At 38.6% G+C, this 14,108-nt stretch overlaps 1 protein-coding gene across 3 annotated transcripts in view; it reads left to right on the forward strand.

Annotated features, from left to right (window-relative positions):
• The window catches only part of LOC309708920 (myosin-10-like), a 63,859-nt gene that overhangs the window by 27,845 nt on the left and 21,906 nt on the right, over nucleotides 1-14,108 (forward strand). The window contains exons 5-17 of one of the 3 annotated variants that reach the window (XM_082537271.1): nucleotides 872-974; nucleotides 1,729-1,758; nucleotides 1,956-1,970; nucleotides 3,337-3,354; nucleotides 5,865-5,957; nucleotides 6,528-6,591; nucleotides 6,877-6,975; nucleotides 7,215-7,358; nucleotides 8,109-8,204; nucleotides 9,930-10,048; nucleotides 10,840-10,992; nucleotides 11,143-11,316; nucleotides 11,791-11,964. In XM_082537271.1, coding sequence (XP_082393397.1) covers nucleotides 872-974; nucleotides 1,729-1,758; nucleotides 1,956-1,970; nucleotides 3,337-3,354; nucleotides 5,865-5,957; nucleotides 6,528-6,591; nucleotides 6,877-6,975; nucleotides 7,215-7,358; nucleotides 8,109-8,204; nucleotides 9,930-10,048; nucleotides 10,840-10,992; nucleotides 11,143-11,316; nucleotides 11,791-11,964 — 1,282 coding nt within the window. The remainder of the gene's footprint in view (nucleotides 1-871; nucleotides 975-1,728; nucleotides 1,759-1,955; nucleotides 1,971-3,336; nucleotides 3,355-5,864; nucleotides 5,958-6,527; nucleotides 6,592-6,876; nucleotides 6,976-7,214; nucleotides 7,359-8,108; nucleotides 8,205-9,929; nucleotides 10,049-10,839; nucleotides 10,993-11,142; nucleotides 11,317-11,790; nucleotides 11,965-14,108) is intronic. The other 2 variants (XM_082537272.1, XM_082537273.1) reach the window with 2 other exon arrangements.

A 14,108-nucleotide genomic window follows, 5' to 3' on the forward strand; every position in this document is an offset into this window, starting at 1 on the left:
AGTTCCTCACCCAATCTCTAAGACAGAGCCCAGACAGGAAGCTCATTTCTTATTCTTTTGGTGATTACCTAGAGCTCCTGGGTATAGATAAGGCCGTGCACATAGATTAAACAGTAAAATGGCATCTTCGCATTAACACTCAGGTCGGCTTTGGCATCACTGCTGTTGCTAACCCAAACTGTTGCTGCTCCAATTATGTGCAAAAAGCAGATGATGTTATGAAAATACAAACAGAATCTGTAGCAGCTGTAGCGGAGTCCAGCACCCAACCCAACAAGTCAGATATATCGCTGGTAATGTGAACCAAGCTCTCGCTATGATTGCAGAAGGGACCGAATGGTTTGAGGGCCTGAAACATGATACCGAAGCGCGCCACACAGACACCCTGAGGAATGTGGTCAAATGCCTTGTCCAGATCCACTGACCCTTAAATACAACAATATTAACAATTCCCATGTCAATTTACATTTCAGTGAGTTCATGGAGAGTTCATGGTAGACTAAGTATTAACCCTCTGAGGTCTAAATCTTCAGTGACCCTGATAAGTGCCCCTAACCCTAACGCTAACCCTATGCAAGTAAAATATGTATTTTAAGTTATTTAAAAAGAAAGAAAGCATGTGGCCTTGACCCGATTTTAGGTAGCAAAAGATCTATAAGAAAGCCTACAATGTAAAAGTACATCTAACAGTTATTTAAAAGAAGAAGCAGACAAAGCAAGCCAGAGTTCAGCTGTCTTGCTTTGTTTGTCCTCACAAAGCAAACATTTGGTTGCCTTTTGTCTTTTATAATCATCAAATGACCGCACCGTGACAGTTTTAGTTTTTCTGGTTACTCTTTTATTTGTATCGTCTTGTTGCTTTGCTTTGCAGAGGTGAGTCGGGAGCCGGTAAGACAGAAAACACAAAAAAGGTCATTCAGTACCTGGCACATGTTGCCTCCTCGCACAAAGGAAGAAAAGATCACAACATTCCCGTGAGTATTAACAAGTCTCACCAATTTTGTAATTCTTCTCATGCTTCTTTTTAGTCCTTAATTAAATGAAATACAACTTTAAATCAGGGGTATCAAACTCATCTCAAAAAGTTATTCTCTTTTTTATTGGGCAAATGACAAACTGAGTTCACATTTTTACACCCAAATTTGAGCCGGCACACTAGACCTCTCTGAGAGCTTGCACAAACAGGTGGATTAACATAACAGATGATTTTGGTTGTTACCAGTAGTGTTCATTTAGAGAAGCTGTGGCATAAACCTTACATCAGTAATTTGTTAACCACTGAAGATTATACAGATGGCAGTTGGAAGGTGCAAAAATTTCACATGTAGTTTTGCAACTTTTTTGCAACTTTTTTGGTTCAAGCAACTTATTAAGATCCAGAAATGCTTTTAGGTTTTGACACATTTTTTCTCCTGGAATCGCAGCAAAAGTCCTTTAGTGCAGTTTTCATATAAAGCCATCTAGTGTGCCGAATGGATCACATTGGTGCATGTTTGAAACCCCTTTTTTAGATTCTGCTCATAAAGTGGATTTTTTTTTTTTTAATTAACCTACAAGGGGGAGGGAGGGGTCATTCCACTGCTATCCTACTAATACAGTGCTAGAAAAATGCTGTGATTGAGGTAAAGATGTTTTTTAAAAAGTGGGGTTGTTGTTGAGGTGCTTGTGATTGTAAAGCTTTTGTGCACACAGTCTAACAGTTTACATTTGTTTATCTGTAACAAACAGCCAGAATCACCCAAACCAGTGAAACTACAGGCAAGTTTTTATGCTTTCTTACACTCCATGTTCACATGCATGCCACACTAACCTTTAAGACAGTATTCACTAATCGAATAAAATATCTGAGTTCATCCAATGGTGTCAGCGATTTTTACTTTTCACACTTATGTAAGCTGCCTGGTGTTAACACTGAAGATATCTTATTTAGCAGATATTTTGTCTCTCTCTGTCAGGCACAAAATGCAGTTGTAAGTAAACTTTAAAAGTGGCATGATCATTCAGACTTCTTTAAATGTGTTTGTTTGTTTTTTTTGTGCTTTGTTTTACTGTGATTGACACTGGTTGAAACATTGTCACGTGTATGTGGTGTTTATTTGTTGTTGTAGCCAAATAATAAGCCTTGAATGTCATCTTGTCATATTTAAACATTGTATTTCAGTTGTATTCATATGTTTACATAGTTAAAAAATATATGTCTGTGTCTGCTTTTTTAAGAAAGAGCTGGAGACCTTCCTCATTTTTAAAGGATGTCACCATAAGAGCTTATGATTAGCACATTTACCAAAATTACTTGATTCTCTGACCTGGTCATCATGACCCAGACAGCCTGCAGATTGTTCATGTCCTCGTGTCTTTTGTGACTTTGTTCCAAAATACCAGACGTTCAGGTCACAGCTGCGTCATTCCATGTAAAATTAACCAGGAAAAATGTTCTCATCTGAGCCGCTCAGAATCAGCTGATTTACTTAGTTATTGTGTGCTGTGTGTGTATTGTGTATTTATCCCAGCACTTTTTAGCTCTCCTAAATTTATGGGTAAAGGAGATGACGTTTTCAGGGCTAATAAAAGAACAAAAAACATAGTTAAGGTAAATTAAACTGAACCCACATCAATTTTACCACCACACCAAGTGGGACAGTCGAAAGCTTAAGTGTTTTTGTTTTGTTCAGCACGATTTCATCTACAGCCAAATCTGCACCAGTTTAATATCTTTGACATGGAGCGACAGAAACGAGCTCTGGTTCTTTTATTTGCTTTTCTTATATTCAGTGTAGAGAAGATCATTAAGTGCATTTTGGGTAAACTTTCAGAATATGTTATAAACAGGTTATAACTTATAAACACGAGCCTCCTTTTTTATCTACATTTTGATACCAAGTTTGTCTTCTTCCTTCGTTGTCAAAACGATTTTCTAATATAGTCAAATGTAACATTCGCAATTGTGGAGCCTTCAGTGCGTTTTTTAAAAATCTTTTAAATACGACTCACTGGATTCATATAAATATCATATACTAAATATAATACTTGGCTAAAACTCAAACACTACTCCTAGGATAAAGGTACATTTGTGAATGGCTTCTTGCTATCATAATACAGTAATCAGCTGGTTCTGAGGGGGTCAGATGGTCATAAATTTACTTAAATTAAATCTTTTGAACATCAGCAGTACTCTGGGTCTCGAGAGCCAGGATAAGCTATCATGATCTGTGCTGCAGCTTTCATCCATAGACTGCAGTAGGTTGTGCATAGATGTGCCTATAACATTAATAAAATGTGTTATTTTTTTAAATAAATATCATTAATATAACTACTGAATTTCCCCATATCCTACAGAGTGGACCCCTGTTTTATGTGAGTAGTATGTAGTTTCTCACCTATTTTACCTCACTTACAAAATAAAAGGGGTGCTTTTCCCACTCTGTTTCCACTGGCTAGATAAACCCACTACTAACTAAATATTCCCTGAGGCTGTGCAGTAGATGCTTTCCATTAAACCTTCACTGAGCTGCTATATTTGGATACTTTTAACCTTCGCATTGCATGAGCTCAACTGTTTTGTTCTTACTAATTTAGCAGCTTCTGCTTATTGTAACACACATGCAACATTTACAGTGCTGACACTGTGAGGACATTTGAAGTGGTTCACTGGCTTTCAAGTCATCTCGTCTTATCACTGAACTAGCGGCTAGCACAGAACCTCTTCTGACCTCTTTTCAGCCTAAGAATCTGGTCCAAATAAGTTCCCCACATGTACGGTGTTCTCGTTGTTGGTGAGAACAGGAACTTGCAATATTTGTCTGGCCCTGTGACCTCCAAAGCAGATGCTGAGCTGTGGAAACATAGCCACAACTGGCCTCTGCCCCAGAAGATTTACTGGGACAGTTGCGACTGATCCTTTCTGAGTCCACTAAATCTCCAAAGTACTGAGCCAAAGCACACACAGTGAACTTTTTTTATTTTTAAAAAAGATCTCTTATTTTTTGAGTGCTGGCTGATTATGGGTGACTCATTTTATCAAAATTATGCAGTAAATGGTCATTTAAAGTGGAGGAGCCAGCTCCGTTGGCTGTCAGATATCACATGTGCTCACTTTACAACAGGAATGTGGGTCAGCTCATAATGCTGCTGCTGGACCCCCACTGATGTTTGTAATCTGCTCTTTGTTTGTGTGTGCAGACCACACAGATGTAAAGGCTGCCAGTGAACAATTTTAACTACTAAGTTGCACCACACGCTTGTGTTTATATAGAAACAAAGGCTTTCGGTTTGAACCCTGTGCCGTCTGTGGGCTGCAACGCAGCTGATGGACAGAGACCAGGTTTATCCAGTTCAGCCCTGCTTCATTCCAGCTGCTCAAAAACTCTATTAAAAGCAGCACATTTAACTCTTAGGCCAAAGATCACATTACATGTCTCACATTCTGAGCGCAGTGCTGATTCCTCAATTCTCTTCAGTGGAAAATGGCCTCAGACACACTCAAACCTTCAGCGCACGCAGCTATTTCTGTCGTAATGGGAAAATATTCCTCTGAGCCACAAGAAGAGAAATAACGTTGCAGAAGAAACTGTCTTTGGCTCCTTTAGACACGACAAAGCCAACAATATGGTTTGGATGGAAACACAGTGGAAACACCTGTCTAAACATCTGCATAAGTCACTTATTTATTTATTCAGCTTCCTGAAGTGTCCAGCTTGACAAAAAAGAAGCAAACCGTGTCTGCTGTGTGTTGTGGACACATTCTTCCTGATTTGATAAAATGGCTTTCTGGCTTTCGTCAAAGCAAAAAGATAAAACGTCTCTTTCGAAAGCTACAGACACATCAGTCATCTTCAGTTCCATTATTTGAAGTTCAAACTTACTTTTTATCTGCCTAAGGCTGTGCAAAAAGTCCAAAAGCCTGAGTGTGACCTCATAACAAAGTGGTTAGGCTGCATACCACATGTCAGCAGAGACTCTGTTGTTTGTTTTAAACTATTAAAGGTTTTAAATGCGACAAAATAAAAGGACTTTAAAGGTGGAAGTATTTGAAAGTAGCTTCATTAAGACTGTATTATTTAAATCATTGTTTAATCTATAAAATATCACAGCTGATGTTTAAGCTGGTGCTTTCATCCAGAACTTCAAAAATGTGCATTTATAGAGTAATAAACCAGAAAAACTGTTTAATTAGAACTTTTTAACCAATCAAAGAATATTTAATCTAAAACATTAGAGCTGGTTTATTGACTGAGAACTGGTATGAAAGCTGTTTTTGCCATAAAATTACTAAATGGAAAAAGTGATTTAGACTTTCTGTCACGTATGATTTTATGTTTTCATGTGGTGGTCACATTGTGTCTTTGTGATAAAAAGGGATGAAATGTGACCTAAATTCACCTGCAGTTTGAAACTTTTGGAAACTTGTATGGCTCCGTGTCACCGGGCTCATTTAGTGCGGACAACAAAATAAATACAATTAAAAAACCTTTTAATTCAAAATGATAACAATTTTTTTACTTGATTCACTTTAATTTTCTTTAATTTCTTTTATTTTTAACCCACCACTACATTACTTTTATTCTTTTTAAAGTCTAAGAGGCAAAGAAATTACAAATTACCAGACACACGAATAATCATCTGTAGACATGTTTCTTTTGTCCAACCGTGACACTTGTCATCTTTTCTGTGGCTTTTGTTTGTTCAGTTTAACTCTATGGCGGTAACGTGACGTTTTTCTGTATAAACCAAGTCTTCGGACATCTTCTGCCTTTGTCTGCATGTCTATGTTTGACTTTTCATCGTCAGTGGAAAACTTCTCATAAGTTTATACGTTTTGTGTGTTGACCTTGATGTGGTGACAAAAGATTCCTTTTTTATGATAGGGTGAACTGGAACGGCAGCTTTTACAAGCCAATCCCATCCTTGAATCTTTTGGGAATGCAAAGACTGTGAAGAACGACAACTCGTCACGTTTTGTAAGTACAGAAAAATGATCAGCTAAACTGATTTTTTTCCGCCTCAGGACCACTTTTACTGATCCTGCGTTGGCACCTAGATGAGTTTTAGCAAATGTGTTTATGTCTTGTAACGGTAATTTACAAGACAAGGCCATTTATCTGGATACTGTTGCCTGCTAATCGTTTAGGAGACCTTTGTTATACCGGACCTGCTGGGACTTAAGGCAGCTCTTATTCAGTTATAGACAAAAAGGATCAGTTGTCTCATGTGTTTCTATAGCAGATTATTTTCTCAAATTGTTATTTTTTTTTCTATAATTAAAATATAATTATATATTATTAGAGAAATATCAATGACGGCCTGCATTGCTTTCTACTGGATAAAATGTAATAATCAGCCTCTCAGTCTAAGCATTACTCATGCTTTTGAAGGATTCACGCTGAGTCCTGGAACATTATTCTGCTACCATCAGTGCAGATTCTCACAGCCTCACTGTGCGTTATAAAAGAGCCATTATGTAATCGATTGAATGCCACTCGTGTTGTTTTGTGCACTTCCTGAAAGTTATCTTGTATTAATCTCGACAGGGGAAATTCATCCGGATCAACTTCGATGTCACTGGATACATCGTTGGGGCCAACATTGAAACCTGTATCCTGTTTTAAAACAGAAGTATTCATGTAATGGGGAATTTTAAATTCAGTTTTTTTGGAAGCAAGAATACTTTTGTTCTGTGATCTCAGCCTGGACCATAGAAAAAGAACTGTATAAAATGTTTAACTTTTTCATGTGCTATACATATTCATTTAGTTTAGCATGTGTTTATTTATCTCAGCGACTCCTTTTGTCAACCTTGGACACCAGATAATCCCAAAGCCTGATATGTGGCATGCTGACCCACCAAACAGATCTGGTTTTCTTGACTTTCTGTGCCAGACTTACTGGAAAAATCCAGAGCTATTCGTCAAGCCAAAGATGAGCGTACCTTCCACGTTTTTTATCAGCTGCTGGCTGGAGCCGGGGAGCACCTCAAATGTGAGCAGTCCGAGTTTCAATAACTCTAAACCATGGCTTGTTTTTGGATTGTATTTTTGTGTAACGCAACCATAGTTTATGCTATTTTACAGTACATACAGCATTAAAATTAGACACCTTATTACGCCTTATTGTTCCTAATGTTATCAGTAGCTCTGTCATGGCCTAATTTTGTGTGAAGTCCATGTGAATCATTTTGGGGGTAAAATTTGTTTTGTTTTCCTGTCTTGTGACCACAGCGGACCTGCTTTTGGAAGGATTCAACAACTACCGCTTCCTGTCCAATGGTAACATCCCAATCCCAGGCCAGCAGGACAAAGACAACTTCCATGAGACCATGGAGGCCATGCACATCATGAGCTTTGGCCATGAGGAGATTCTGGGTATATTTTTAATAACCCAATAAAATAAACATGCATTAAAACTCTCAAACTAGTTAGTTTGCCTTTGCTTGATTGGTAAAGCGATAATTTGGTTCAAGGTTTAAGTTACAGTGAAACCGCAGCTCTCTTCAGTTCTGCGACGTGAGGGTTCAGCAAATTAAAACAGTTAAAACCTGGGTTACTGCAGATTAAGCTGCACATGATTTTCCCCTCTCTTAGAAATAATCAGGAAAGAAAACATATTTTGGCCTAGAACCACTGGAAATGTTCATGTTTGCTAACATAATAAACATGTGGCTCCTTCTGTGGTATTGTACTTTTAGCTAATGGAAAAACCTTTTATTGGATTAAATGACGTATTCCTTCACATCAAATAAAAACTGACTTTAAGGTTAGTATTAATGTAATAATTCTATATAAAAAAGACAAATAAGGTATTTTTATGTTAAAAAATATTCATGCTGTATATTATAACAGATACTGTATTTAACTCAAATTTGGACAGCACAATAAATTGATGAAAGTAAGTTGCCTGGTATAACAGTGAAGTGTTGGATGTGTTCAGCCTGTATTCCACTGTTTAGGAATAACAGTCATTTTTCTGCTGTTTGGGTTTTATTCATTACTAGTTTTGTAAGTTATCTGAGTCTTCTTGCCCTTTTTTTTTTTGTTAACTTTCTAAATAGTTAATGAAGTAAAATGATGTCATACTCAAGTAATTTTGTTTTCTCTGGATTCTGATATTTGTAGCCATGTTGAAAGTGGTGTCCTCAGTCCTTCAGTTTGGCAACATCGTCTTTAAGAAGGAGAGGAACAGTGACCAAGCTTCTATGCCTGATAATACCGGTAAGTATCCCAGAATTGTGTACACACACACACACACACACACACACACACACACACACACACACACACACACACACATCTGCTCTATAACCTCAGGGGTCAGGTCACCCTCCTCCTCCTGCTGCTTTTCCTCTTCTCATATATATTTCAGCTCTTCTCCTTCACTGTGCACCTCCCTCACGCTGTGCCCCTCATCCACAGCTCAGAGGGGCCTGTGATTTATGTCTGTTCGCTCCCTGCGCCTTGTCAGCTTGCCATTAAACCACATCATTGAGAGGATTTACTCCTGAAGGAAATGGGGCACAGCCTTCCAGTTCCTCCACATGTGGCACTGCATATTTGGCACTTAACAGAGCGATACGGGGGGAGAGGATGAGTCTGATGCCAACGATCCAACTCAGTTAGATATTTCCAAATTCAACAGCAGAAATCAGGACTGAAGCAGATGGTTTTTTTGTTGTGTTTTTTTAAATAGTCAGTTTTGGCTATCTAGAACGGATTCTGCTTTTTCTAATTTTCCACAAGCTCCAGCCACATAAAATATAACACTGTTCCAGAAACATTTCTCATGAAAACTGTAGTAAATCTTAATATTAGTCATTAAAAGAAAACAGCAAAGCTCACCTATGTTTTTTCACAGATTATATATTCTGTTTATATATCAGTTAGATGATCTAATACTCAGACAGTGCTGCTAAAGTAGTTTTGGGGAAAAACCGTGTCTCATTCGAGTAACTCTTGAAAACCAAACTTTTTTTCCTCTACGCATTTAATAATTTCTGCTTCATGTTTGATTTCTATTAGGTACGAGCCACAGTTACACAAATTAAAATACTGTGGGAAATATAGGTTGTGTATGAAAGCCTTGCGTTGGGAATTGTGGCTGCCGACTTCATGAGAAAGAGAGCGGGGAGCATATTTGGGTGAATGGATGAATGAAGTACTCTGTTATGAACTAATGCTCTCAAGCTTGGTGAGCAAGTTGCATCCACTCAGGTGGTGCCTGCTAATTAGTAAGTAAGTAATTAGCAAATAACATAAAAAAGCAGTGCTACAGTGTCACATACTATTATAGATAGCCGCACAGCTAGCTAGATTACTTTTCATCTAATTCGAGAAAAAGGCTGTAAAAGTAACTGACACCACAAACACACAGGTTCAGCTGGTGACACAGCTTAGCAGAGTCACTCACATTAGTCATGATCCTAATGACCTGAAACTTTTAGCCTTTAATACAGTTTCACCAGGTTATCTATAAAAACAATATCATTCATTAGCAACAGAGAACAAAACTGCAGTTTTCCTGAATCGCCCAAGTCCATCCACACAGATCAGATATCCTGTCGGTGAAAATGCTCGAATTTACAGCAGAAAGAAACACGTTTAGATGGCAAACAGTCTGAGTTGCACCTTTCTACTAAGCGTGTTATCTACCATGATTCTGATTCACCCAATCACACGTTCATAAAGTGCTTTTTATCAATAGCCAAGCACTTTACTTAACATTCACACAGTTAAACTCCACTGACCTTCTGATTGGCAGATGACCCACTTTTAACACCTGAGCCACAGCAAAGAGCCTAGAGCCTGATACTATAAATGGTTCCTACACATTAAGTAATTTCTGCTTTCTGTTTTATATCGTGAACTGTTGGTGCATGCAGGTTGAAATCCACTGTAGGACTGATTTTCTTCTGATGTAAATGAAGTTGTTTTGCTCTCCAGCTGCTCAGAAGCTCTGCCATCTGCTGGGGATGAATGTAATGGAGTTTACCAGAGCCATCCTGACTCCCAGGATCAAAGTGGGGAGAGACTACGTCCAGAAAGCTCAGACTAAAGAGCAGGTCAGTTTGCTTTGTTTTGGGGGTTTTTCTATTGACTAATGTAATGTGTTTCCTCTTTTGTTCTTGAGATCTTTGGTAACAGATTAACTGTATATTGATTGTTTAACTAAAAAATGCATTTGTGTTTTTTCTGCTAGATAGCTGCATAATACAGCTGTCTTGTTAGATGAGTTAAGGGGGCATCCAGAGCTCATGCGGTTAAAATTCTGCTTCAGGTTGTGTGTACAAAGTGTTAGATGAACTGTACCTGGGCCTTTTCCAAATCATTGTTACAACAGCTTCCTCAGTCTGTGTGGGTCCTTGTCCTAACCCCTTGTAAAGCATAGTTTCAGGCTGCTTCTGCATACTAAACGTTGTAAAACTTGTAACTTATGTTCCTTATGTGCAACCCCAGGGCTCTCTCGCTGTGAGGCATTGGTGAAAGCACTAAGTCAGGGAAGTCAAAATAACGAAAGCTTATAGTCAAAACAGTTTTAAAAAAAATAAAAGCATAAAGAATGTTATTTTGAACTTTTCTACATTCATTTGTTAAATGAAGCATTGGAAATTTAAAGTGCAGTAGTCCTGCAGACTGATACAGATCCAGCTGTCATCCGAGCATTTCGGATAAAAAGTCTCAGAAAGAAAACGTGAGTGCAACTAGAAGTGTGTTTGTAGAATTCATTTAGTTTCAGCCCACACACACTTATGTCTTTTTTTTTGTTGTTGTTGTTGTTCCCGTGCCACATTCAGCTCTTTTCTCTGTTTATTGTTTTGTCACGGTCTTCTTTTTTCACACTTTCTCTCTGCAGGCGGACTTTGCTGTCGAGGCCCTGGCTAAAGCTACGTATGAGCGTCTGTTCCGCTGGCTTGTCCATCGCATTAATAAAGCCCTGGACCGAACCAAACGGCAGGGTGCCTCCTTCATCGGTATCCTGGACATTGCTGGTTTTGAGATCTTCCAGGTCTGAATTTAAATCTTTTAGTTCTTTAATGACAAAGTTTATCTATTTATTTTTATTTGCCACGTGGTTAGTGGTTGTCAGGTTGTGTCATTGGTAATTATTTCCAGTGATGATGATGTTCTTGCTTGTGTCGATCTTCTTCTCGTTCAGCTGAACTCGTTTGAGCAGCTCTGCATCAACTACACCAACGAGAAGCTGCAGCAGCTCTTCAACCACACCATGTTCATCCTGGAGCAGGAGGAGTACCAGAGGGAGGGCATCGAGTGGAGCTTCATCGACTTCGGCCTCGACCTGCAGCCCTGCATCGACCTCATCGAGAGACCGGTCAGTTCCATTATTAGCTTTTGTCAATTAGATTCATTCTCCTTAGAACTGAAGTTGGAGAATGTTTTAACTTTAATCTTTCTTTACTTATTTACCAACTAAATTACAATAGTTAATATTTCCTTTTAGTCATGCACTGCTTCATTCTATTTAACAAATGTCCTTTTTATTCCTGTTAATGCCTAATAAAGAAATAAAGCTTGAAGTCTAAGTCAGAAGAATAGTGGTCTTTTTTTCTGGACAAAAAAATGGGGGGGGGGGTAATAATTCACGTAGTTGTCCTGGTGTGATATCATAAAGATATCATGAAGAATATCACACCAGGAAAAAAATGGCTCATAGTTCAAGCAGTGCGAGACACGTGTTTCTGTTTTGAAAACGAAATGAGATCCGTTGTCTTTGTGTGTCGATGCTATATTCCTGTCCAGCCTCTCTGCAGTCTTAACGTCCTGTCCTGTGTTATGACTCCTCCAGGCGAACCCTCCAGGCGTGTTGGCTCTGCTGGATGAGGAGTGCTGGTTCCCTAAAGCCACAGACAAGACATTTGTAGACAAGCTGATCCAGGAGCAGGGCACGCACACCAAGTTTCAGAAGCCCCGGCAGCTCAAAGATAAGGCCGACTTCTGCATCATCCACTACGCCGGCAGGGTATGCTTGTGTTTTTTGTGGGGTTTTTGTGTTTTTTTTTATCTCTATAAAAATCAGCCGGTTCCTGTTGCTGCCTCCCTGACTGTTCAGGATGTTTGATGCTTGTTTTTAGGCCATGATAAGCTAGCTCTTTTAAAAAGAATCCCTCAGTTCAGCCACACAGGTGAGAAAGTAATCAGAGTGACAGTCACAGCTGCTACAGCTGATATCATCACACTTATGCTTCAGTTTACCATAATCCTCTTTTCTGAATCCCTCTTTCATCCCTGAAAAGTCGCTGACTGTCAGAGGTCACATAAAACGCTGACACATACTTCTCCTGTGGGGGGATTTCAGGGAAACACTGAAACAGCTTGATTTATATTTCATCGTGAGGGAGTGGGTTTGGATAGTCCGTGGTGTTCTGCAACAGAGCGCAGCATTTGTCTCGTAGGGAGACCCACAGAGTAGCACATCTGCTTATCATTGTGTGGACTGTGTTGTTTCACGCCTCAATATTTCAAAAACTGAAAGATTCCAGCTGTAGGAACGTCTGCCGTGGAGAAAAATCTGTAGCACGACGAAGCCAAACGCTGCAAATGTTGTTAACACAGGTGTGCACAGAGAAAAACGATCTCACTCAGAGTGGTGTGGAAATGTTTCTTGATTTTTACACTTCTACAATCAGAAAAGATGAAAAGTCTTGTATGTGTTTGGTTTTTAGGGAACATGTGATTCAAGCAGTGACAGATGATGCACAAACTATGAAATGGAGAATTTTTTGCTAACATCAGACATGATGTTAGGTTGTGTTGCTCTTTATTGAACAGCATCTTTGTTAGCTTCAAACTGCACAGATGGGAAATTAACATTTTTATAGTTTTTGCTTTCAAGCATGAAATATTCTGACTTACAGGTCTTTAAAAGTGAATGGATCCTAAATAAATGGGGAGTTTATTATATAAATAATGACCAGCAAACATTTTCACGTTGAATTACCATCTTGACGTCTAGTCTGGGTTGTAATATATCTCCGAAATAAAAGTTGTGCCGACCTTGGAGACATAACAAAATAATATTGCTTGTTGAGCGTCACTTGGATGTTCAAGTTGGATTTTCCAGCTACGAAAAAGCTTGTGTTGGAAGAAAAACCTCTGTACCGAAGAATAGTAGTAGTTGTCTTTTATCGACTACAACAAAAAAACACAAAATATTCTCAAGAGAAGAGTAAGAAAGTGTACCATGAAAGGTAAACTTGAACTGTTCACCTCTCGCTCTGGAGTCCGATTCTCATCCAACTGTGCTAAATGATCCTGATACAGAGTTTATAAAGCTGCAGGAGGTAGAGAGGCCTGTCCCATGAGGTCCGCGCTTCTCCAGTCTAAATGTTTGGGCAAGATACTATCACTGCGTGCATGAAAGCACCTACATAGCTCTTTAAGTTGGTAAAATAAAGCACTGTGAATGTGGCGTGTACGTTTTTAGAATAAAAAACACCTTATAGGTCATAGTGACAGTTAAATTCACCGTGAAGTTCACAATGATTGAGACAGAATTTACACATAGATATATGTTAATGGGCTTCCAAATGTTAAAAATGTAATAGATTACATTTTGGTTAACCATATCATTTATGTATACCTGTCAGCGATGATCATTCAGAAATGATCAAATCTTTTCTGTTAGAAAGATACAAATAAATGAGATAAAGTTAACAAAATAAACTTTATTTATCCCAAAGGTGGGGAATTAGTGTCTGAGCAGCCAAATATTTTAAACTTTGAAATAAAGTCGTTTTTTTTTCTTCATTATACATTTGTTTATTTTTGGGTGGCTTTTTGTTATTTTTCAATTATAATATAAAAAAGAAATGAAGCAGAATGTCAATAAAGCAAGACAAACAGACAATATCAGAAAGATGGAACGATACTGTACGAATGAGCGCACTTACATAAACAATAGAAAAAAACTTAATTGAGTAACACCTAACAAATTTCCTGGATCTGTGACTCTGCACAGACACTCGATCAGTCCACGCTCACCTGTCTCATCCTTAATCAGCTCACTGAGCTCGTCCATATTGTGCAAACACCGGCCGTTCCCCGTGATAACCAGCTGTGAAACTCTGTCCCTTCCACCGTGGTTTCATTGGCATCAATATGTTT

This window comes from Aulonocara stuartgranti, assembly GCF_965226115.1.
Source record: "Aulonocara stuartgranti genome assembly, chromosome: 6".
In the NCBI taxonomy this organism is placed as follows: domain Eukaryota; kingdom Metazoa; phylum Chordata; class Actinopteri; order Cichliformes; family Cichlidae; genus Aulonocara; species Aulonocara stuartgranti.